General features: G+C 39.5%; 2 protein-coding genes across 6 annotated transcripts in view; one reads left to right on the top strand and one right to left on the bottom strand.

Annotated features, from left to right (window-relative positions):
• AK5 (adenylate kinase 5) overlaps nt 1–15,084 on the top strand; it is a 100,204-nt gene extending 85,120 nt beyond the window's left edge. For all 3 annotated transcript variants that reach the window (XM_042030437.1, XM_042030436.1, XM_042030435.1), the window contains 4 exons: nt 484–647; nt 1,664–1,780; nt 5,619–5,807; nt 13,688–15,084. In XM_042030437.1, coding sequence (XP_041886371.1) covers nt 484–647; nt 1,664–1,780; nt 5,619–5,807; nt 13,688–13,798 — 581 coding nt within the window. In that variant the 3' untranslated portion in view covers nt 13,799–15,084. The remainder of the gene's footprint in view (nt 1–483; nt 648–1,663; nt 1,781–5,618; nt 5,808–13,687) is intronic.
• Nucleotides 15,085–16,955: 1,871 nt separating this feature from the next.
• ZZZ3 (zinc finger ZZ-type containing 3) overlaps nt 16,956–22,483 on the bottom strand; it is a 56,618-nt gene continuing 51,090 nt past the window's right edge. For all 3 annotated transcript variants that reach the window (XM_042030431.1, XM_042030434.1, XM_042030432.1), the window contains exons 11-13: nt 21,331–21,465; nt 18,652–18,752; nt 16,956–18,282 (exon numbers count right to left, since the gene is read on the bottom strand). In XM_042030431.1, coding sequence (XP_041886365.1) covers nt 18,138–18,282; nt 18,652–18,752; nt 21,331–21,465 — 381 coding nt within the window. In that variant the 3' untranslated portion in view covers nt 16,956–18,137. The remainder of the gene's footprint in view (nt 18,283–18,651; nt 18,753–21,330; nt 21,466–22,483) is intronic.

The following is a 22,483-nucleotide window of genomic DNA, read 5'->3' as shown; positions in this document are numbered from 1 at the left end:
TTGCCCTGCCTCTCCTGCCCACTGTCTCCCACAGCTCCTGTGAGCAGGATGGGGGCCAGGATGAGGGAAATAATGAGCAAGTGGGAGATCATTATTTCCCTCGCAGTGGTGCAATGAACATTATTTTGCTACTATTTGTTGAGCTGTTGAAATGGATGTGTACTGAGTCAAACACCCTTTTCCACAGGCTGTTCCATGTTTTTCTTAACATGCTGATGGTGTTTTAGGAACAGGTTCTCCTCTGTGAGAGAGATTTCACACTGTTGTGACTCCTTCAAACTCAATACACATTTTTGAGTCATCAGTGTAGTTGTATCAGAAGGGAAGTATACGACTTGTTCAACTGTAGAGACTTTCTCTAGAAAAAAAACCCTGCAAAATAGTCAGTTTCATCAATTTCCTCCCATTTTCATGATGGCTACAGTGTGAGAATTGGAAAATTTTTGTTCTTTTCTGATTCTAGTTATTTTTTCCCTCACAAAGGTGGGCCTGGCTCTGGCAAAGGCAGCCAATGTGAACAGTTAGCCAAGAAATACGGATTTACTCACCTGTCCACTAGTGACCTTCTGCAAAGTGAGTTATTGTCATTATCAGAGAGAAGTAAATTGATCAAAGACATCGTGGAGTCTGGTGAACCTGTGCCTGGTGTAAGTGATGGTTTTATTTGGGGTCCTAATGGTTAAACAAAGGCCGTGGTAGGTATATTGTCTAAAACAATGGAAATAGATACTGGAGCTGGTAATTCCCGTTTCAGTAAAATTAATCTGTAACCTGAGGGGGACATTTCCTCATTGCCAAACCTGTGGCACTTGTTTCCCCTTTCAGTGCTAGTATTTTTTCATGTTTCACATAGGCAATAAATTAGACATTAAATACAGTGAGACAGATGCACTGCAAAATGTAAGTATAAGTACAGAAAACAGAAACTTTATGTCCTTTTTATAGTGTTACATTTCAGATTCAGAGTTGGTTGTCCTGGCAGCTATTTTAAATTACAGTACCTGCAGCAGTTCCCTGCAGAGCTGGCTGACATCCCAGAGTAGCTGGACTGCAGCTTAATGGAGATTGTGAAGGCAGAGGGTGTCATTCTCAGATGGACCGGATTTTACATGGCAGGTCCACGGTCCCAACTCTTGATGGCTCTTCAGCAAGTGCAGCTAGGTCAGAGGATGTGTTTGTTAATGAAAGATACTGGAAAATGCTGCTCAGGGGAAACTAAAATCTGTGCTCAGGCTTGATTTTGATTGCTTTGCTCTTCAGTGTGTTTGGTCAGATGGGGTCACTTTCCATGTAATGTAATTACACCAGTGACATAGCAAAATGCAATCAGATTGGAAAATGCTGCAACAGTACTCTGGAGTTTCACATTCATTCTAGATATTAACATTCATTTTGAAACTAGGAAATGTTCTGAGCTATCTAGAGGGCACTTTGGGAAATCCTGGATGGATTGCTACACTAGATTTGTGTGGCATAGCTGGTCCTGAGAGAAGAAAAAGCAGGGTGCCCTGCTACCAGCAGGACAAGAAAAACACCTTCATTTACAGGACTTACTTATAGCCAAACAGGGCCATTTTCAAGGGTGTAGGACTAAAGTCAGTGTAACAAAGTAAGGTATCAACCTTACTAATTAACCAACTAATTCCCTCTCTTTCCTTTACAGGGTATTGTTCTAGAGCTACTGAAGGAAGCCATGGTTTCCAAGCTAGGGGACACAAAAGGATTCCTGATCGATGGATATCCCCAAGAGCTGAAAGATGCAGAAGAGTTTGAGAGCAAGGTGACCATACAATTGTAATGGTGTTATAACTCCTGTAACTCTGGTGCTGCTTGGGTCCCTCTCTTCAGCTGATTGCAGCAGGGACATGTAAAAAGCCAATCCAGTAGAGCTGTGCTGCTGATCACTGAAATTTTGGCACCCCATCAGTATAGCAAATCTAGCTTTTGCCCTTACCTACACAGACTCTAGAATACAAGAAGTAAAGGCTGATTTTACCTAAATTTAATGTAAACCAGAAACAATTCACATTTAGTGGAAAGCATCATTTTAGAATGATGGTGCTGTTTCTTATGAAAAACTGATCAAGCACTATCTGATGTAGGTTCATAAAAGTATGTATCTTCACAGTTAATATTTATTAACAGTGAGCCAGCTCTGCTTAAGCTTGCTGCCACTTGAAACAGCCAAACACAGATTTAATTTTGGTGATGAGTAACAGGTGGCACAGCCATAAAAAGAGCGTTCTGCAAGTGCCTGCGTGGCAGTTCCGAGAGTTATCGATTTCCTCAGTATGTGCTAAGACCTAGTGAGAAGTCTCAGCCATGCATTTCTCAGTCTGCAGAAAACACTCTGTCTAAGCCTATGAATGAATCTGCCAGGGTTTAGGAGAAAAGAAGTAATGAACTAGAGAAAATAGTTAGTATATGTTACATCATATTACACTCCACAAACGTCCTAAACAAGTTTGCAAGGTAATAAAACTTCAACGAATCCCCTGTTTTCTCACTGAACCTTTAGCTGCTTTATTTAGTTGATTACCACAAAAGCCTAGCAAGATTTAGACGTCAGCAGCCAGACAAAATAATGGGCAATGTGATTTGCTATAGAAGCCATTCATGGAAATGTTGACTTATTATTCCCTTTAATAAAATGCTGTAGACTATTAAAGAGATGTTGGGGATTTCTTTCATTTTGTGTCTAAGGAAAAACGATTTCAGCAGTGCTGTTTCTCTGGCAGGCATACACGTTCGTGTCCTGTGGACACTGGTCTGTGTTATGAAGTGGGATTTAGAGATTGGAGTGTCCTGGACTGAGGTATTGCCAGCCAAATAACTCTTAATGCATCCAGTGCTGAAGCAGAGCCCCTCACATTTCCCTGAAAGCAACAGAAGGTCCTGTAGTCTTGAACTGCATTTGGTATTTGGAGTAAAAGACAAGGGCCTCAAGTGACCATTTTGAATGTGCTAAGTCACCCCTGCCGTGCCTTGTATCCACTTTTCACAGGGTGAGCTTGGCTGGCTGTGAGCTGCTCAGTAAGACTGAGAAGATTTTTTAAATGAGTCATTTTTGAGATAATGCTTGCAGTTCTTTCCAAAGGGCGATGAGAAGTTCTCAAATTATAGTTGAATGAAAAGAGATGCACATCAGGCCTTATTAATTAATGGCAGCAAAGTGAAGATGAATAATGCTATATATCTACATGATATGTAAAAAGCTTTATAATTGTTAACGAAGACCTGTTCTATTTACAAGACATCAAGAATAATGCTTGTATTTCAAAGCTTGACTCATAAACAGAATGAGCTATGTAGAAACAGCTTATTCTCCTGCCAGTTTTGCCCAATTCCCTTCTATGATACAATTGTACTTTTATCCAGCCATAATTCTAGAGAATTATGTTCTGTTCCCTCCCTCCCTCTGTTCCCTCCCTTCTGCAAGGTGAGGAAACATTATTAAATTATATATTCCCCAGCACCAGGTGGGAAATACCCAGTAGGACAAGTTAAAGACCCAAAACATTAGACTTGTTTGGTATGTATCATTTAAGCTAAATTGTGTCAGGAAAATAGTAATTTAACAAAAGAAAAAAAAGCAGCCAAAATTGCTGTAATACCTGATAAGGGATTGCTTTCACTTTTTGTGGGGTTTAGTTTGGAAGAAAGATAATTCTGGTGTTTTGAATTCCAGATAACAATGCCACAACTTTTAAGAAAACCATGTATATTTTTCAAAAGCAGATCAGACTGAGTCTAATCAAGCAAGATCTTGTTATCTGATCCTATCAGTCAGTAGACTCCTTCCTGTCCTCATTGTAAGATGATGATATGAATATAACTGATGAAGGAATTATTTCCCACTTATTCTATTATAATTTAGAACAGAGCATAGAACTCCTCATGTGAAACTGGGAGGAAATAACTTCTCACCATCCTAGTCCCGTTATGCAAAAAGGGCATTTGTTTAAATCATTGATTAAGTCCACATCTTTTTTTTAATTCTCTGTCTCTTGCACTATTAAAACTGCTTTGTTGGCTTTTTAAATCTCCAAACCCAGTGCTACTACAGCTAATAGCATTAATGTTTTCTGGGCTGTGTGGGAAAAATGGGAAGATAAAAGCCTGTCATTGAACTGTCCGACATAATCCCTTGGCTTCAGCTTCTCTTAGAAATTCATTAAGGGTAGTAGAAAGGTCAACACAATCCAGACATCCTCAGTCAAGTGCAGAAGGCCTGACATGAAATATTTACCTTTAGAATATTTTTTCCTTTAAGGGCTGTCAACAAAGATAACAATGCCAATTTCCACATATCAACCATTTAGACTTTCTTTGCTGTAGCCATGGTAAAAATATAATTTTGTAATGGTCACTAGTGTGAAGAGCAGTCATCTTTTTTCAAGATTTCTCACTTTTTCCTAAAAAGTGTTCTCCAGATCTCTGCTGGAAAGGGAAGGAATGAGAAAAACACCGAGAATGTCATTGAAGGATTAAATACATAACTGCATGGAAGAATTACCTTTTTTTTTCACTGAACCTGTAACACTTTTATTTTGCTTGAGAGAGCAAAATAGGGAGTGTTTCCCTTTGGACTCAGCCCAGCAGTATTTGCTCATACAAAACCTTGTGTCAGAGAGTGCCTGAGCAGGGTGCATGACAGTGCATTCTAAGATTTATGCTAAATGACGCACATATTTTTCAGTGTTTCAGGGTAAGAATGATGAAGATTTGTGTTTAGAACTTTTGGCTCTCTCCTGAAATACCATAAAGAACATTTTGCTCTTTCTTGCCATTTCTTTTTTTCCCATAAACTACTGCAGTATCTATGATCGAATGTAGAGAGAGACAATTATTTATGATCTTTGCCAGGCCTAAGAATAAAAATAAATAAATCCATATTTATTTTTATTATGGGAAAGGATAGACTCTCCCTCCTGACTAGTTTGGCACTAGCCAAACAGCATTAAATGGTCAGCTTCTCATAGAATTTAGAAATTACTTGAATTTGAAATTTGAAAATGTAGAGAAGTGTATCACATTCTTCCTTTACACCATGGGTAGGAATTATGTGGGTACACTGCAAATGAGGACATAAAATACTGTGTGACATAAAGTAATTCACAGAATGTATTCCTGTGAATATTTGATGGTGTCCCTGAGCCTGTCTGTTGTTCCTCATTTCCATTGTAAGTGGGCACACTTTTATGGGGACATTTCCTGCTACTGCATCTTGAAATTCTAAGCTATAATTTACCACTCCCATTTCACACATTGAACGAAGAAAAGGCTACAAATATAACTGTGTCAAGTATTCCATAAGTCCTGTACTCTTTGCATTAAGCAAATAATGAACTGATGCTCTTCAGTCCAAGCAGCCAGAATTTGTCAGATCCTGACTCTTTATCTCTCTGTGTAGAGCCCAGGCAAGCACAGCCTTGATCCTCAATTCTGGCATCTCTGAGTGCTGCTGCAATGGGAAGTGTTTGTTAATAAGCATAATTTCTGCATAGACAAGCACTATTTGCTAATAAATTCCTTGATGACTGTTTTGGTATTATCCAAACAAAATCTGTTTTACCAGGCCAGTACTTTGAATGTTTGTTGTTTTCCTTTGTCTCTAGATTGGGGAACCAAAGCTTGTGCTCTGCCTGGACTGCTCTGCAGAAACCATGAGCAGTCGCCATCTGATGAGGAATCAGAGCAGTCAGAACTCTGATAACATTGAAACCACTGAGGAAAGAATTGAAAGCTACTACCAAGCATCAAACCCTCTGATCGCATACTATGAAAGCAAGACACAGTTATGCAAGGTAAATTACTTGACCTTTTAAATTAAATTTTTGCTTTTTACTTCAATTACATGCTGTATTTGGAAAACACTGACACAACAGCATTTATGAACGGTTTCTGCATTTTCCAGTTGTTCTCATTTTACAGTTCCCTGGTTTGTTTGCAACTTCTGCAAACTTCTGTGTCCTACAGTACTGTTTGAAAGAATAAAACCACGGATTTATCCTTAGTCTGAGAACATATCCTGAATCAATAACTCATCTGCATAGAATCTCTTGTTAAACATAAATTCTGGAAAGCTTTTCTTTAAGTATTAGGATTTATTACTCTATAAGGGCTTTCAGAATTAGGAAGAAAGATTATGTTAATCCAAAGCCCTTTAGTAAAATTTTCAAATCTGACAGTGTATATCCTGAAGTAAAACAGACCTGCATACAAGAAAGATCTTTTTGCTGGCATAAATAATATATTAATTTCAGTAAATTACCTCAATTTACACCTGCTCAGGATGTGATATTTAAAGCTTTCTTTTTATTCTGTAATCAATACTTTACAGAGAAGCAAGAAAAATTCCATCAGTGAACTTAGCTGGCACTCATTTACATAGGATGTTCAGGGTTTTTTTTCTTTATTTCTCTGCTCTGTTATAGCAAACTGTCCCTTAGTTCAGCTACAGAAAGATCTAGTCCTACTGCTCTATCTTGTCCTAAAAGCGAAAGAATTCAATAATAGTTTCTGGAACTATTATGGGGTTTTTTTCTAGAGGCTGTAGCAAACATGCAAAACACATGCCCCAAACTTTTCTCCTCTGCAAAGTTCCCAAAAGAAAAAGAAGCAGCTAATTTATGCACCAATATCCTGACCTGAGAACAGGGTAAAGGACACAAAGCTGAGAAAAATGATACTCAAAGGAAGAGTCCTTATTTGTGGCCTCTCCTAACCCCAACAATAAGTGCACATAAAACAAAGTCTCAGTGGCAGAAAAATGTTCCCGCTTACTTTTCATCTTTAAGCTTACAAAAAATTATGTGGTTTATTTGTTTTTTCTTTGAGGAGCTATCTTGCCAAAATTGCAAGGATGTGCCTAATTAAGAATTCAGTACAATACACAATACACCAACACAGCACAATGCAAAGGAAAACAGAGCTCTCTGTCTCAGTATACTATTGCAGGGAGCTGTGCCTACCACAGTGTTTCCCTTTTTGAAGCATCAGGGAAGTGACAGCCCCAAAGAGAGTGAAACTGCACTTAATACTGTCACACAGATTTTGCATTCATGATCTGCCTCATTTCACTTGACATAGACTTTCCTTGCCCTCCCTTAATGCTTCTGCTGCAAGTTCCTGCTCCATCTCCTATGTAATGGCAAAACATGCAGTCTTTCTTTGAAAGCTGGTAGCTCATTAGCTCCTTAAGGAACTTGCCTAATCTGTGGGTCAGAGCTGGATATGTGATTTGTACTCTTACCATTAGTTTTGGGGAAGCTGACATTGTATGTTTGCATGTTAGAAAATACCCGTGCTTTGGTTGAACAGTGCCTACACTGCTTTCCTCACAATGTCTGTACGTTGTCTGAACTTGCTTCTGGTGAATATAGTGTTTACCATACATCCATCTTCCAGGTGGAACCATTGGGTATGAATGCTTTGTAAAACCAGCTTTATCAACATTACCATGGAAAATGTCTTTTAAACCTATTTTAGAGGTGGATATGTTTAAGCTACATGTGTTGAAGAAAGCAAGAGTCAAGGGGAAGTTTGCAATTCCCAGGACACAGGGTTAGCTTCTTATTCATAGCAACAGATTCTACTAACAGCCAAGCATTGACATCAGCAGCCACTGGGTGTTCTCTGAATGATGAAAGGAAATTCAGGTGGAAAGCAGAACAACTGACTCTAATAACTTCTGATCAAATATATCAAGTACAACTTCTGACTGCAATTTTTTTTTGGTGCAGGCTGGGCTAAAATAGTCCTTGATTTTGTTATTTGTAATATCATACACACATAGAGAAGACTGAGACTTTACCTAGAGGCAGTCTAACATGTTTAATATTTTTCTTGCTGATTTTAATTAAAATATCACATGTTTTCAGCCTTGGGAAGCTGTCCATTCCTAAGTGGGTTTTATCACTCTCCAACACAGACCAGCGCTGGCTGAAGATGTTAATGCTCCCATGGAGATGCTGCTGCCTCTAGAACTCTGTTTCCTGGAAGAACTGTGTGTGTTTCCTATCCATTTCAGACAAAGCTACCAACATTAATTTACCAGTGATGATTTGAAGACCCCTTAAAATAAATTCTCACCTACATTCATGGATTTATTTTAAATCACCCATGGACCTCCATGTAACTACAGATCAGAGGTTGTGCACTCTTTTTCTTAGTCAAAGCTGGTGGGATCCAACAGCTTCAGGGAAGTGATGCCTTCCTAAAGGTGCTATTTGGAGATCCAGATCAGTCTGTGATCCCAGGATAAGCAGTGGCCAAAGCATCTGAAGAGAAGCTGTTTAAGAGAGGAAGAGAAGAAGGGTCTAAAAGAATCTTTGATTCCTGCCTAGGTTTGGTTTTTCAACAGGAGCAGCTCTTCAGTAAAGGCCCACGTGAGCTTTATGTCCCTTGAGATTGCAGCAATGCACTTTCTTAAGCATGCAGAGGAGTGGGTGTTGAGATTCTAGAGGAATATTAGAGTCTAAATCCCACTAACTTCCATGAAGACTTGGTATTAACCTTTTCTAGTCAGCTAACTGGAGCATGTGGCTAAGGACCACTAAATTTTAAATATTAATTGTATAAGTGATCATGTTTTATAGGGCTTGACTGTAGCACCCAGCCCCACTTGGCCACAGAAAAGAAAATCAGAAATAGACTTGTTTAACAAAAAAATGGGTTGGCATACTGGTGTTGTTTAATTTCTCCAGTTTAAGTGTATTTAGGGTTGGACAAAGTTTTCCAGAGACTGGGAACAATACATGACAACAGTGGTATGTATTTAACTTGTCCTATCCACTCCAAAGGTTTTCAGTCCTGAAACAGGCTGATTAAATATGCAAATGTAGAATTTGGTCCTGGGCAGAAGGCCAGCAGAAGGTCTGGTGTGGGAATTAATGTTGGGTGAGCACTCAGCAGAGCAGGAACTGATCTGTCACACCACATCAAGGTGTGGTGAGAGTACAGTGTCGAAGGAGCTTTCTTGCTCTGTGCACTGGAGCAGGCGTTAAGGCATGGTTGGATGGAGCCTGACGAACACCGTGCAGACAGAAAAGCTCAGGTCTGACCTGGCTTCCTCTGAACTCATTGGGAATTCTCTCCTTGCTTTACTTGCACAGAAGAGACAAAGGTATATGGTTGTAACAGCATTCCCACTTTAATCCTTGAGGATTTTATGACCTTCTCCAACCTGGAGTTATTGTGCATAGGTACATTCTTAACTAACTAATATGCTATTTGGAACTGGAACATTTTTCCATTCTGCTGACCTCTGAACAACAACAGTGACCTGGTGAAGCTGACAAAAGATCAGGATTGTGTTGGAAATTTCCCTTTGGCCAAGATTACCTCTTCATGTTTCTGCTCAGCAGTGGAGGCTTGAGGCATGGACAGAGGGTCAAGGCTGTGGGTGCAGATGAAACACCTGTGAACCTGACAATAATAAATAACAACAATCCTTCCAGCACCCTGCTGAGATGAAGAACTGTATGTATTTTCAAGGGAAAATTAACTGAAGAATGAAGGGCAAAGGCAACAGTGTTCTCACTTTTCTGCTGAGGCATTACGTTTCTAAATTGTGTTCTGGAAGGTAAAGTAGTTGTGATTAATAATATAGAAATTTTTCAAATAATTTTTTTAAAAAATCATGTTCTGGGGATTTAGTTTAATATGCCATAATTTCTTTCGTAGTCAGTTACAGAACACCCACCTGCTGCTAAGGACAGCAAGTGATTGCTTTTCAGTAAAGACCTGGTACTGGAAATGCAAGGGCTGAAAGCACTACTCTCAAAAACATTGCCTGCAAACTGACTGATTCTGTGGGAATCAGGTGCTTCAGATTAACGAAATTAAATTAAATGAAACTGAATGTATTATAGTAGTAGTAAGCAGGTAAATACCGTTGGTTTTAAATCTATTTCTCAGTGATTTCCAAGGCAGCTGGACAGAAAAGTGTATCTGAAAATTTAGTAGACACCTACTTGTGTTTTGACATGGCTAAATGTAAATCCCTTCCAATATATGGCCCTCTGACAACTGCGAAGAAAGGGAGAAAAAAAGAGATTGTTTTTAATATCTGACTCATCCTTTAAAGCTTTTTTGAAGTGACAGTATGTAGGAGGGTAGTAAGTAAAAGAGAAGAGCAACGCATTGGTAGTCAAGCAAGACAGCCCTGATCCTACCTAGCTAACATAAGACACCTGGTAGGTGTCTTAAATACAAGTTTCCTGTTCAAAGTCACCTGAGGAAAAGGGCAGTAGTCTAACAAATAAGCTAAGCAGGCCAGAGCAGAGGATTAAGGGTGTCCAAAAACTTTGACTATTTCAGGTCACATGCTGTGAAAGCTTAGCCTACAAAGTCCAACAGAAGTTCGTTTTTCTGTGCTTATTTCCTTTCTTTTTTTTTTTTTTTCTCAGTGTTGTTCTACTATTTCTTTCTAAAATCAGTTGAAGTCACATTTTCCATAACCATCATGAAAGAACATGTGACCATCCACCCTCTCCCAGTCTTCCACTTGTGAGCCTTCCCTTGTGATCCCATTAGAAGTGTGTGTGGGGAGGGACAAGTTCCCCCTTCCAAGAAGGGGCAATCAATGGTAATAGTGAGAGCAGGTATGTGGTTTATTTCCATCTTTTGAAAGGTTCTCAGAGACCCATTAACCCTGATAGATAAGGATGTGGGGAACAAAGGAACAAGTGATTCTCTATTCCCCCCTTGGTGATTTGTGGCCCATTAAATGAGACACTGATCTAGAAAGATACATCAGAAACATTGGCAGGGGCTTATAGATAAAACAGCAGAAAATTCATACCTAATGTGAATCGGTCTCAGGGCAGTGTGTTTTCAGTGGATTTACAGACAGCTTGATCCATTGCTCTGAGAACCAGGTGCTGCACAGTCTCTCATTGGTTTTCTAACACACTTTAATGATGAAGACATAAATGTTAGTGACAACAAAGCTAAACTTGACTGACCTTCAGTAAGAAGCTTCTAACTAGTGAGTTTATTCCAGAGTCTGTCCTCAGCCATCCTCTCTACAGACAGTCAGGTTCTTCTCAGTGGCAGTACATGTTTAGGGTTCTAAATTTCAAAACCTACAACAAATGGAAATTTGTTGACAGAAAACTTAATTGGCTGATTTTAATGATAAAACGAACAACATTGTACTATAGGGATGGTTACTCCAATAATTTTTCATATGAGCTCATTAAATTTCTCTGAAGTTACCAAAAGCCATAGCTACATTTCAAATCTGTGGAAAACTGTATATGGATCTTGTTTTATGAGAAGCCAGCCTTAAATAGCCTTGAAAACAGGCCTAATTTATGAGGTTTGTTATATTCTGGGAAAGAGAAATACAAAGTTTTCTCTCTGGAGCTGCTGAGAGTATCGTTAAGTTACTGTAGTACTAGATGTGAATTATTGGCACATTAAGTTAGTTCTGTGGCACGATGTTAAGTTAGTTTTATGAATTGGGCCTTTGTTACTTAGGAGGCCAGCATGGGAAGCACTGGGGCTGTTGTTAGGCCCATCCATATTTTACTGCTACTGTTAGGAAGTCAGCGTTCCAGCCCATCATAAAGGGCAGCAATTTCCATGCTTGCAGAACTGATTCTTCATCACAACTCCCTAGATCTAGACCTGAGTATCAGTCCCAGTTCTAAAGAGGTCACCAAAAAGCCAGTGGCAATCAGCTGTGCTGTTAGATTAGATCAGTTGGACTGTGAAGAAGTATTTATGAAGTAAAGAGGTAATAAAAATACATACTAAGACAAGAGCTTTGAAATGGCTGTGGCCTTCACCATGAGTGTGGTGTACTTCCTGTGGGATAGCCATATGAAAGTAGTTGTCCTGGCACTGGAGGCAGGCAAAACAAGGTGTTTTATAGCAGCTGAGATGAGAGTTGCTCGTTGTAACTGGAGGAGGTAGACATTTGGTCCAGAATGGTTCAGCGTTCCCATTTGGTCTTTGCTAATAGTAAGTACCCCCCAGTTCTAAACACTTCTGGAAGATGTGCAGCCCTTGAGGGAGAACTGCCCCTTCTAAGGCACCAGCACGTGCCTGCTCCTGCCTCAGCTCTGCAAAAAGTGGCAGCAGCAGCAGCAGCAAATGCCACCACCAGGGACAGTGAAGGAGGCAAGGGAACCATGGCCTGGGAGGTGGCCCGGGGGCCAAGGGCAGCTCAGCTCCCACTGTCACATACCCCTGCAGTGGGCCCGAGGGGACTGGGCTCAGTCAGGCCAGGCTGGGTATCCACTGCTGCAGCTCTGGGTGTGGAATGGGCTGGTGAGATGTGCCAGCACTTCCAACAGGATGCACCAGGGAGCAGACTTCGCAGCATCTGTGGATGCCACCAAGAGCGACACCAAGCAATGGAGAGTGCCTGCAGTCCCTGCTGGATCTCTGCAAGGAGCAGCTGCTGACTCCCACACAGGACTCTGCACCAAGGGACTTAGATGTACATGGAGTGCAGTAAGCTGTACAGGAGCTGGCTGCAAGACAACACCATATCTGAGCAGAATTTCTTGGCCTATTTAAAAATACATTTATTTGAATATGAAACTCCTTTAATTCTCCTGCAGACCAAAGAGATGGCAGAAAGTATTATGGTCAGAAATGTCCCCTTCAAACACTACAATTGTCTGGCATTCTGGCCAGCAACTTGGAGATGAAAATGCAGCAGTTCAGAAAAAGATCCCTTGGCAAAGTTATCATGGGTCCATTTAATTTTGTGCAAACTCCATGTCATGCATACATGAAAAACTAAGCATGGCAAAGCAGAGAAGAAGCTTGCTTTTGAGTAAAGACCAAAGCTCTCAGCAGGCATTTGAGGAAAGGAATAATCAGCAGATGCATCTGTGTGGTGTACACAGCCAGTGTGAAAACTGCTTCTGTCACTGCTGTGAGGGCAAAAGACAGCTCTGCTTCCTCAAGTGACACAGCATGGGATGGACGTGAAACTCATTGCTCAGAACAGCTCAGTTCTGCCTCACATTTTCCAGGGAATACAGAAAAATATTACTGGCTGCAAACGTCATTCCTCACTGCCAAAATGCAGCTTTCTCTTCCTCAGCATAGGAAAGTCAATTGGTCTTGTTTTTGTCAAGTACAGTAATGAAAAATAACTTGATCAGAAAACTGAATCTTTGGGGTGTTAAAGAAAAAAATTGCTTCGATGAAAGTTGAGTTCTACCACAAAAGCAGTGCCCCTATAGAAGACAGGGGCAAAGGATGTCATAAAACCAGAACCAGTTCACCAAGCTTTCAAATATAAATGCACAGAAACACAGGGATTCGCTAAGTTACTGTGGAGCAGCCAAAACCCAGAGTGCTGTGCAGCCCTTCAGAAGGACCTCAACAGGCTGGAGCGATGGGCAAAGAGCCCTTGGCAACTGTTCTGTATCAAAGGTGTAACTTTACTTCAAAACCTGAGTACTTAAGATTTTAAGCTCCTTCACTTGACTAATGTACTTTGCTATAGACAATCAAGCCTGTGGAACCTTCTTACGTAAATCTGTGGAAACAAAATGAGTAATCTGGTTTATTGAAGCTGCTCCTCTCCATTAGAATGCTTCTACCATGAAGCAGAATGACTTTCATTTTATATTAGACCTGTTTTTTTGTGCCAATGTTTAGATTGTGAGATAATAATTTGTAATTTAATCAAAACTGGTTTTTTCCTGCTTCACAGGTTGATGCAGAAGGAACACAGGAAGACGTTTTTCTGGAAATCTGCAAGACAATTGACTCGTTTCTGAAAAAGGAAGAGGCAGCATTTTCTTTCTCACCAGAAATGCAGTAATGGTGTGTACTGGTGTGTACACAGCCTCGCCCACGTGCACCCCCCCACAGCCACGATTTGCTGGTCAAAGCAGTGCTGCTTTCTTGAGAGGTATCTGGAATTTGTGCATGTGGTGTGTTACTCTAGATGAAATCTTTGTTCTGACAATACACTCAACAGAAAGTGCTCTGTATGCTAACCCCACTCTAAGAACTGTATTTTGTTTTCTTGGGTGTTTGCTCTTCACGGGCGTAAAGCAGCAAGGTGAGCAGCAGCTGTGCTTTGTATTTCATGGTCACACACATTCCATGGGAAATGGGACAGTGCCTGGCCAGCAGGGAGCTCTCCACCCACCCCAGTCACTGTCCAGCAGACTGACATTAGGGTTATTGCATACAGGTTTCCCATTGGTTATTTTCTTTTAATTAACAGTATTAACTTCTGTGGTGTCACTTAGCTTGTTCTTGGGCTTTAGTGACTAAAACCTGTTCTCTGTAGCATGTAGCTGTAAGAGAGCTGGAATTAGTCAAGCTAGAAGTTAAAATAAACTTTTCACACATCCCCAGAACACTATTGCAAGGAGAAAAATTAATTGAAGATACAGTTGAATGTTGTGGAAGTCTGTCAATCCATTATTGGGGAGCAGACACCATTTTTGAGACAGTCTTGTCTTCTGCTGGGAATGTTATGATTTTATAACTGACTTCCAGTTTTGTGAGCTGAGAATGATGATTGTATTGTATAGTCAAGTGTGCAATCCAGTAATGATCCATGTCAACAGCAGTTGTACTATAGCTATTAAAGTCTATATGTAAAGTTGATTATGAGCCAGAACATCTCATGTCATCTTTAAATTACACTTTGGAAGTATTTCAAATGCAAAATTCAGATCATCATCTATTGTCTTGTACTGGCATTGCCAAAACTTGGGGGGGGGTGTGGTGGGGTGGGAAACCAACAAAAAAGGAACATGTCAGGGATTATTTGATTCATGTTGCTTGCACCTTTAGTAAGCCATTTATCTGTAATCTGCAAAAAAGTCTGTAAAAGTCATAGCGTATTTCCATTAGGTTAACCAAAATATTGTGGAGTTTCTTTGGTATACTGACAGCTAAATAGAAGCTTGTTTGACATTCCTGTAAAGTAACTGCATCCTTTTACTGGAACTACTGGATGAATTCACAGTGAAAGTGGGTTGCATGATTGCTTGTACTGTCAAAGGTGTACTTTATGCAGCAGATTTGCATTTTTAAAGTTACCTTTCTTGTAATGGAGACATAATACAAATAAAACATGTACAAAAATGAGGAGTAGTGATTTCTGTTACAGTATATGTGGGTTTAATCCTTTTCAAAGCACAGTACATGACTTGAAAATATAGCTCAAATCAGCATGCTTACAGAGTATGTCCTTTTTCCAATCAGGGCAGATTCTTCTGTTTCCTTTTCTTCCTTAGCATTTGCCCTGTAGATGCTAATTCAATTAATTTTTAGGGTCTGTTTTACACATGTTCTTATCCTTCATATCCTGGATGTTCCTTCTTTCCTGGGTCCTTCTATAGCCTACATTTTACCTCTGATGCTCTAAGAAGTGCTTCTCCAGCTCCAGCCAGTGCCATTGAGCAGCAGCAGCAGCGCCTGCAGTACCACACCAGCTCCAGAGGGCAGCTCTGGCTACATGAGCCCTGACGCACCAGCAGCTGCTGCTGGGGGTGGTTCTTTTTAGAAGTAGAATACTCTGCAGTTACCATAAAGTTGCAAATTCATCTGGGTAGGTTTTCTGGAGTATTTTCTATGATCTTTAATTACAGTAGAAGTTATAAAGTGTGGAGTCTCATACTTGTGCAAGATGGGAGCAAAGGCAACAGTCAGCTGCTATTTTGTTGGGTTTTTTTAAAATCAAATTACAAAAATTATTTACCATACACTTTCACTTTAATTTTTCTTTCTGTTTCTTCTGTCTTTTCTGTGGAAAAAACCAAAAAACCCCCATGCTTGATTTGGTGTATGTGCATTAGATACCCATTTGCATACGTTCAAAATGTATGCAGGAGAAACAGCTGTATATGCATGCATAGGGAAACATTAATATTTATACATATTCAATAAAAGAGGACTTATCCAAGACACTTCTTTCTTGGGTGATTCAGACTCGAAATTACACTTTGGCTTCCAACCTTGTTCCAAGGATACCAAGATCTTTTGTTCTTTCCAAGCTATCCTAAATTGATGACTGAGTATTTTCTTTAATTTACTTTTCTTATTTTATTCCCATAATTTTTTTCAGGATATAAACAGAAAATGAATGTTACCACAGATCCTCTTCCCAATAATACATCTTCACCAACTCTAGTTTCCTATAAAGAGCATGAATGATGTGGAAAGCACATTTTTATGGTATTAGAAAGCCTCTCAGAGCAGTATCTTTTCCAATTAAAACTAAAATACATCATGTGAGTTTTGTGTTGTGTTTTTTTTAAGGTTTATTAAATTTATCTAAGTATACGAGATACGTGAGATATGTTTACATATGATACTTGCTCAGTGTTTCAGCAACTGTATTGTATTACTTACTAAATAGATTAAATGCCTAAATTTTTTTTTTCTGAAGCAAAAAATAGCTACACCTAAAGTTATTGCAAAAATTAATACTGATCAATTTATAATTAGAGTTACCAGGTGCAGCCAGCCAATTACCCTTCTTATTGCCATCTTTTAAAGTCAAATTCGTTTGTTTTCTAGCTAATTGCTCTGAGTATTCTAGTTTCAAAGCAACTAGAAGTCTATTACAGTTATAAAATAATCAAGTGTTTCTGAATCACAAGCTATACATTTCAATAAAAAATATATTAAGTAAAATATGTCACAATAATTACAAAGCTTCTCAGACAATGGTATACACTGTACCAAGGCTACTAAAATCTGGATTTTCTGTGATCTGACAAAGAAGTCTGTGAGTGAGGAAGGAGAGAACTGGAATGCTAACCCTGCCAGGGCCAGAGCGGGCTGAGCGGCGCCAAGCAGCCGCAGCCTCTCGCAGAGAGCAGCGGAGGCGGGGCCGGGCGTCTCGCGGGGCTGCGCAGTGAGGGCTGGGTGACCGATCCAAGCGTCCTGTACACGATTCCATCTTGATTAAAGAGTCAGAACTACACAGAAAGGAAGTCACAGCAAGCATTCTATATATAAACAGACTGTATCCACATAGTTTATTTCTCACAGTTCTCCTGACAATTGAACATTATTTAAGAACATACTGTATACACAGATAAGAAGAAACATACAAAATGTTTTAAATGATGCACAACAAAATCCAGCAGTATAAAAGAATGCATGTGAACCCTTGCTCACTGCTCAGGCTAAATTTAATCACTGTTTAAATAGTAATAAAAATACAATCTTTCATGGATCTTGTGCAGACTACAAAAGAGGAAAAATTATTACCATATATATGATTTATATTAGGCAGTTTTCTTTGATGAGTTGCACTAACAACTCCAAATACAGAGGCAGAAGGCTGTGTATTTTATTTTAAAGGAGTTAATGTTGAGTATTAGAGACTTTACACAGTTACTAGCACTGGCACTTTTCACCATATTTTGTACACATCACATGATCATCTTATATAACATTACATGTAAAAAATATATCTGAGTGACAATTTTATAACATTCACACACCATGAGCTGGTTAAGGAAGCAATGCCACAGTTGCCCCCTGTAGTGCTTCACTGTTGGTAAATAGAGTTCGTTGTGGTTTTAAAAAAAAATTTAAAAATTGAAGGTCAACACGATTAAGCAGCTCCGATTGAATAAAGGCCTGTAGCCAACCATCGCTGTGACAGTGAGTATTTTTAGAGTACAGCCTAGAAGCAAACACTGTCATTGGTTAAAACCTTGCCTAAAGAAGTCAGTTACTGTGCTGAAAACTATTTCACAACAAAACTGCAAGCTACTAAACTGTTTTTATATAAATACTTCATCTCCGCTGGATCTCATTATAACCAAGTTCTTCAAAGCCTTTGGAATTTACTCTATCTTTAATGTGTGCTCTCATTTCTGGCTCACCCTTTTGTATGTTTTTCTTTTGTTTAGATTCACCACCTAAAAGTGACTAATGTCGTGATAGAAAAGTCTCCCAGTGAAACCTTCTGCACACTAGGAATGTTCAGCTGCTGTTCAGTGATCTAGAACCATGACAGCTCAAAGCTGTAGTTTGACAAGTACACCCAGGAAGCTGTCATGCTGTGAGTGACATTTCAGGGAAAGCAGAGTCTTTCCAAAATGTGCACAGAATTAACAATGGTGCCATTGTTATTTTTCAAAGAGGATAGTAAACCCAAGATGGTAGATCTGCTTCCCATGTCATCTATTTGCTGGAAAGTAGTTTGGGTCAAGATAATTGTAACTGGTGCCCTGGGACATGCAGTAGTCTCTGTCTAAAAATGTCTCTGCTCTGTAAATAGGTTCTAACTGGTGATCTTCCTTATGAATCTCTGTTTCATGCAGACTGCAAGGGAAAGAAAAAGATAACAGTTTAAAAGTCAAATATTTTCCTTATCTTTAACTTTCAGAAACAGTGATCATATGAACAGATTCATACCAAATTGGATAGCAATTCATTCAATAAAGTCTAATTCCCCCCTCTATTTAACTGTACCAAACCTATCTGTCCACTATATTAAAAAAATAAAATTGTACATCCAGAATCTGCTTACAACATGTATCTCCCACAAATAGATGCCAAATTATCTTCTACTTTACCCAACACAGGATATGTGCCTTGTGCTGGAGCAAAGATTTCCACCCTACATAGGAATTATGCAGTAGAGAGATTCAATCTAATAACAAGTAAGTAGAAGCACAGGCTGCTGCTCACCAGTCAGAACACGAGTCACAGAAATCCAAGGACATTTCTTGAGGGCAGTCTTGGCAGTGCCACCGAACACCCTGGATAGGTTCAATCCCGCAGTTATCACACTGTGGAGCAGATGGAAGAGCACTGAGAAAACAGCAGCTGGAGGCACTTCCATGGCTACCAGTGCACACCAATTCACCACATGGGAATCTCTGTGTGTCCGTGTGTTACTGCCAGCCCACACAGCTGAGCTCCCCTCACCGCGGACCACAGCGTATTTGTGGATAAAAGTCCACATTCTCCAGGAGAGACCCTCCAGAGCCCTGAGAATCCATCAAGCTTTTGCTTTGCTTCCCACTCCCCAGATGCTCCATCTTGGCATTATCCTGCTCAAGACCAGCAGCCCAGCCCTGCCTGCAGACACTGCTCAGCCTCAGCTGGCTCTAAGAACTGCTGTGACACAGCACAAGAACGTGATGTTTCACACAAGTCCAGCCACATGGAATGTCAGACTCTTCGTGGCAGAAGGAAGCAGTAAGACCAGACCAGCAGAGCTTGTTGGGGGGCTGCTGGGGGGCTGCAGATCAGGGCACACCGATGCACTTTCCAGCTCGGGAAATGGAGTAACACATCACGGGTGGCCTGGAACTAAAAGCCAGGTGGCTGGGAAAGAAGGGGAGTAGTATGTTCAGAGAAGGAAACAGAGGTCTAGAACTAAAACTGAGCAAGACAAGAACTAATCCCAAGAAGATCAGAGACAACACAAAAGCTAAGTGCGTGTGGCATGAAGAGAAAAAGCCAAAGTAAAAACAAAACATGAAAGACTAGATGAAACATTCACAGTGGTATAGAATACGGGCAGAAATGGAAAAATATTTGATCAAAAAAAAGAAACCAAGAAAATGGGACTTGCAGACAAAGTTTAGGTTTTTGAAAAGCTCTCTATGAAGAGTGCTGCAGAGATAGGACTGAAAACAAAAAAGAAATGTGGGAAACAAGCCTCTGCTCCCATTGCTCATCCTCTACCCATCTATCAGAACCTGAAGTTCTCTCTCAGCATCTGTGAAACCCACTGGTACAGCACCTGCTCCTGTCACCACCATTACGGCACCCAGGGTTACAAACACCTTTCACACAGATCTGCCACAGCTGCATCCCTCCCTTCCACAGATGGCTCTCCAAGTTTGAGCGTTGATAATGAGGAGGGACTAAGCATACCAGGAGCTGTTCTTTGAAAACATCAAGTTCAGAATAATGCTAGAACTTAAAAATTGGCTCCAGTCATCTGAATTTGAGAACCAAGACAGTGGAAAGCCCTGACCTTAATTTTTGTGTTCCAGCTCCTCTCTGCCCTGTGAAACAGAAATAATACTATGCCTTTCATTTCATAATGAAGAAAAGAAGTATTTGCAAATTGCTCGGATATTATAGCAGTGAAAGCCATAAAGAGCCCACATGGGATTCAATAATTCAATATTTAAAGCACAGGTTGAATAATGTGTAGTAAATGAGGCTGAAGGCTGTGCAGAACCAAAACGGCTCTCAACAGCTGCTTATTAGGTGAGGTCTGTCCAGCCCATGAACTGAATTTCCTGAGGGAAAACAGTACATCATCACCTGATTTCACAGCTTACTGTAATGCATAATACACTCAAACTCAAATGCAAAGAAACTTTCAAACTTCAAATGCTTGACACTGTGTAACGCCAATTTACTTCTCAGGCTAATTTTATGTAGAAAAAGCAGTTTGTTAAAGTCTGGTCTGCCTGATTAAAGTTTCAAATTTTGGGGGGAAGAAAATGCTAATTTAAAAAATCCCACAAAATGAAATGCCAAACACACCATGCTAACTAAACCCAACAAAAATAAAAAGCCCTTTGGTGATCTAATAACTTAAATCTGTCAGTATCTACTGACGAGGCTGTCTTAATTTTACAGCCAACTTGAACTGAACCTTGAACTATCCTTGCATTCTTATGTAAATGGGTATTAGAAAATATATCTAGCTCTGTAACACAAAAAAACCCTGTTCCAACACTTACACCAACCAGTTAGACACAAAATCCCTTGCAAACCAGAAAATAAGATTTTGACAATGCCTTTTCTTTCATATTGCCCATTAATAGTTCTTACTGGGGCAACACATCAGTTTAACTTAATGTTTATTTTCTTAATTTTACATAAATACTGTTTTATGTCCTTGCTTCAACTTCTGTCAGTTATCACTTGATGAGATTGTGAAGTCGTACAAAACAAAAAAAAATTATTAATCTATTACTCTTATCCAAAATCTCTGTCCCTTCTTTCGCCTCAGGTGGAGCCAAAATTACTCCAAATTCATAATCAGAAAATTATCATTAATGAATCACTGTCAAAACAGAATGTAGTGTCAAATGGAATTCTATCATGATTTAACAAGGCTCTAATACAAGCTGTATTTTTATAATGTGGTGAGAAAAAGACAGAATGTTTATTAATTTCCATATAACATCAGCATTCAGTGAAAGCTGAGCTACCAGAAGGAGTGAATGACGTGGGCTGTTTTTCCTAAAGAAAATGACAGAAAACAGACACAGTGAACAAGAACTAAGGAACCAAACTTGCTGTATTAAACAAAATCTCTTCAGGAAATTCAAACCACGTTCTCTTGGAAGACTTCTAAATTCCACTGAGTAACAGAAGAACATCTCTTGCACTCACCTTAAATCCCACATGCTGCACAAACCCACTTTCTGCATGCATCTGCTGGAGTTTCTGTTTCTTCAATTTTTTAAACTCTAACAGTTCTTTGTATTCAGGTAACTCTCGATATGTTACTGGAATACTCTCTTCATCCTGTTCGAGGTAAAAAACCCCAGAAAAACATTCTTACTACATGTAGGAATAGAGTAACTAGTAAGATATATATTTGTTCCATAAATCACGATGTATGATTAATAATGTTTAAGAAAATGATGGCAATATATTCTAACATTCTGGGAAAATATTTTAAAAAATGTAACAGCCATACCCAATCTTAACTTCCCACCTTTACTGGTAAGAATAAAATGTGATGAGAAGCACCATGCCATGACTGAAAGAGTAAAACTTTCAGAGTTATCCAACTCCTTTATCCCTTTACTGTGTCTTAAGAGCTTATAAAAACAGACTGCTATTTTTCATAAATTATGAAGCAGTTTGTCTCCCTACAGGCCAGTGCAGACATCTTTGCCAGAGATGTACAACAAATGGTTCTCTCTTTTTCAAACACACGCAATTTCTGCTTTTTCTCATGCCATTTCCTTCACCAAAGGTTGAGGATCTGTTATGAAAGGACAGAAGCTCTAATTCTAGTTCAGATGCTCATTTCAAGGTAATGATTTTATTGTAGCAGCTGTAGTTGGTAGATGTCACCTGTTTCCAAAGATGCCAATTCTGTACTGATGTAGAGCAGTTTTCACATCCTGCACCAACAGGAACATTCAGGTAGGGAAAACAATTGCAACTACAAGGTAGTGATTAAAATTCTTCTAATCTAGCCTAAATATGTAATTTCCATTCCTTTTTATGAATCTGTGAAGACTGAAGATTCTGTATTATTTAGTAAGTTTATTAAAGGAAGTGAGGAGAAGAGGCTTTATTAAATTTCTGAAAAGCCTTATCAATTATTTAATTGTAATTATGAGCCTATATAAAGGATTAGACTGCAAATATTCAGAAAGTTATGGTTGAATGACACGATTCAGTTGTGTAGTGATAAGCTACATTCTCTTAAATATAAGGGAATTCACTCACCAGGGATTCACCTTCCATGCAAATCTCAAAAGTTTTTCTGAGAAAAACTGCCTATCACGAAGTAACTGTATACTGAATA

Source organism: Corvus kubaryi, unplaced genomic scaffold (assembly GCF_017639235.1).
Source record: "Corvus kubaryi isolate FWS band 111438036 unplaced genomic scaffold, C.kubaryi_AGA036_p1.0 37334, whole genome shotgun sequence".
In the NCBI taxonomy this organism is placed as follows: Eukaryota; Metazoa; Chordata; class Aves; order Passeriformes; family Corvidae; genus Corvus; species Corvus kubaryi.
This window is presented reverse-complemented; position numbering and strand designations above follow the sequence as displayed.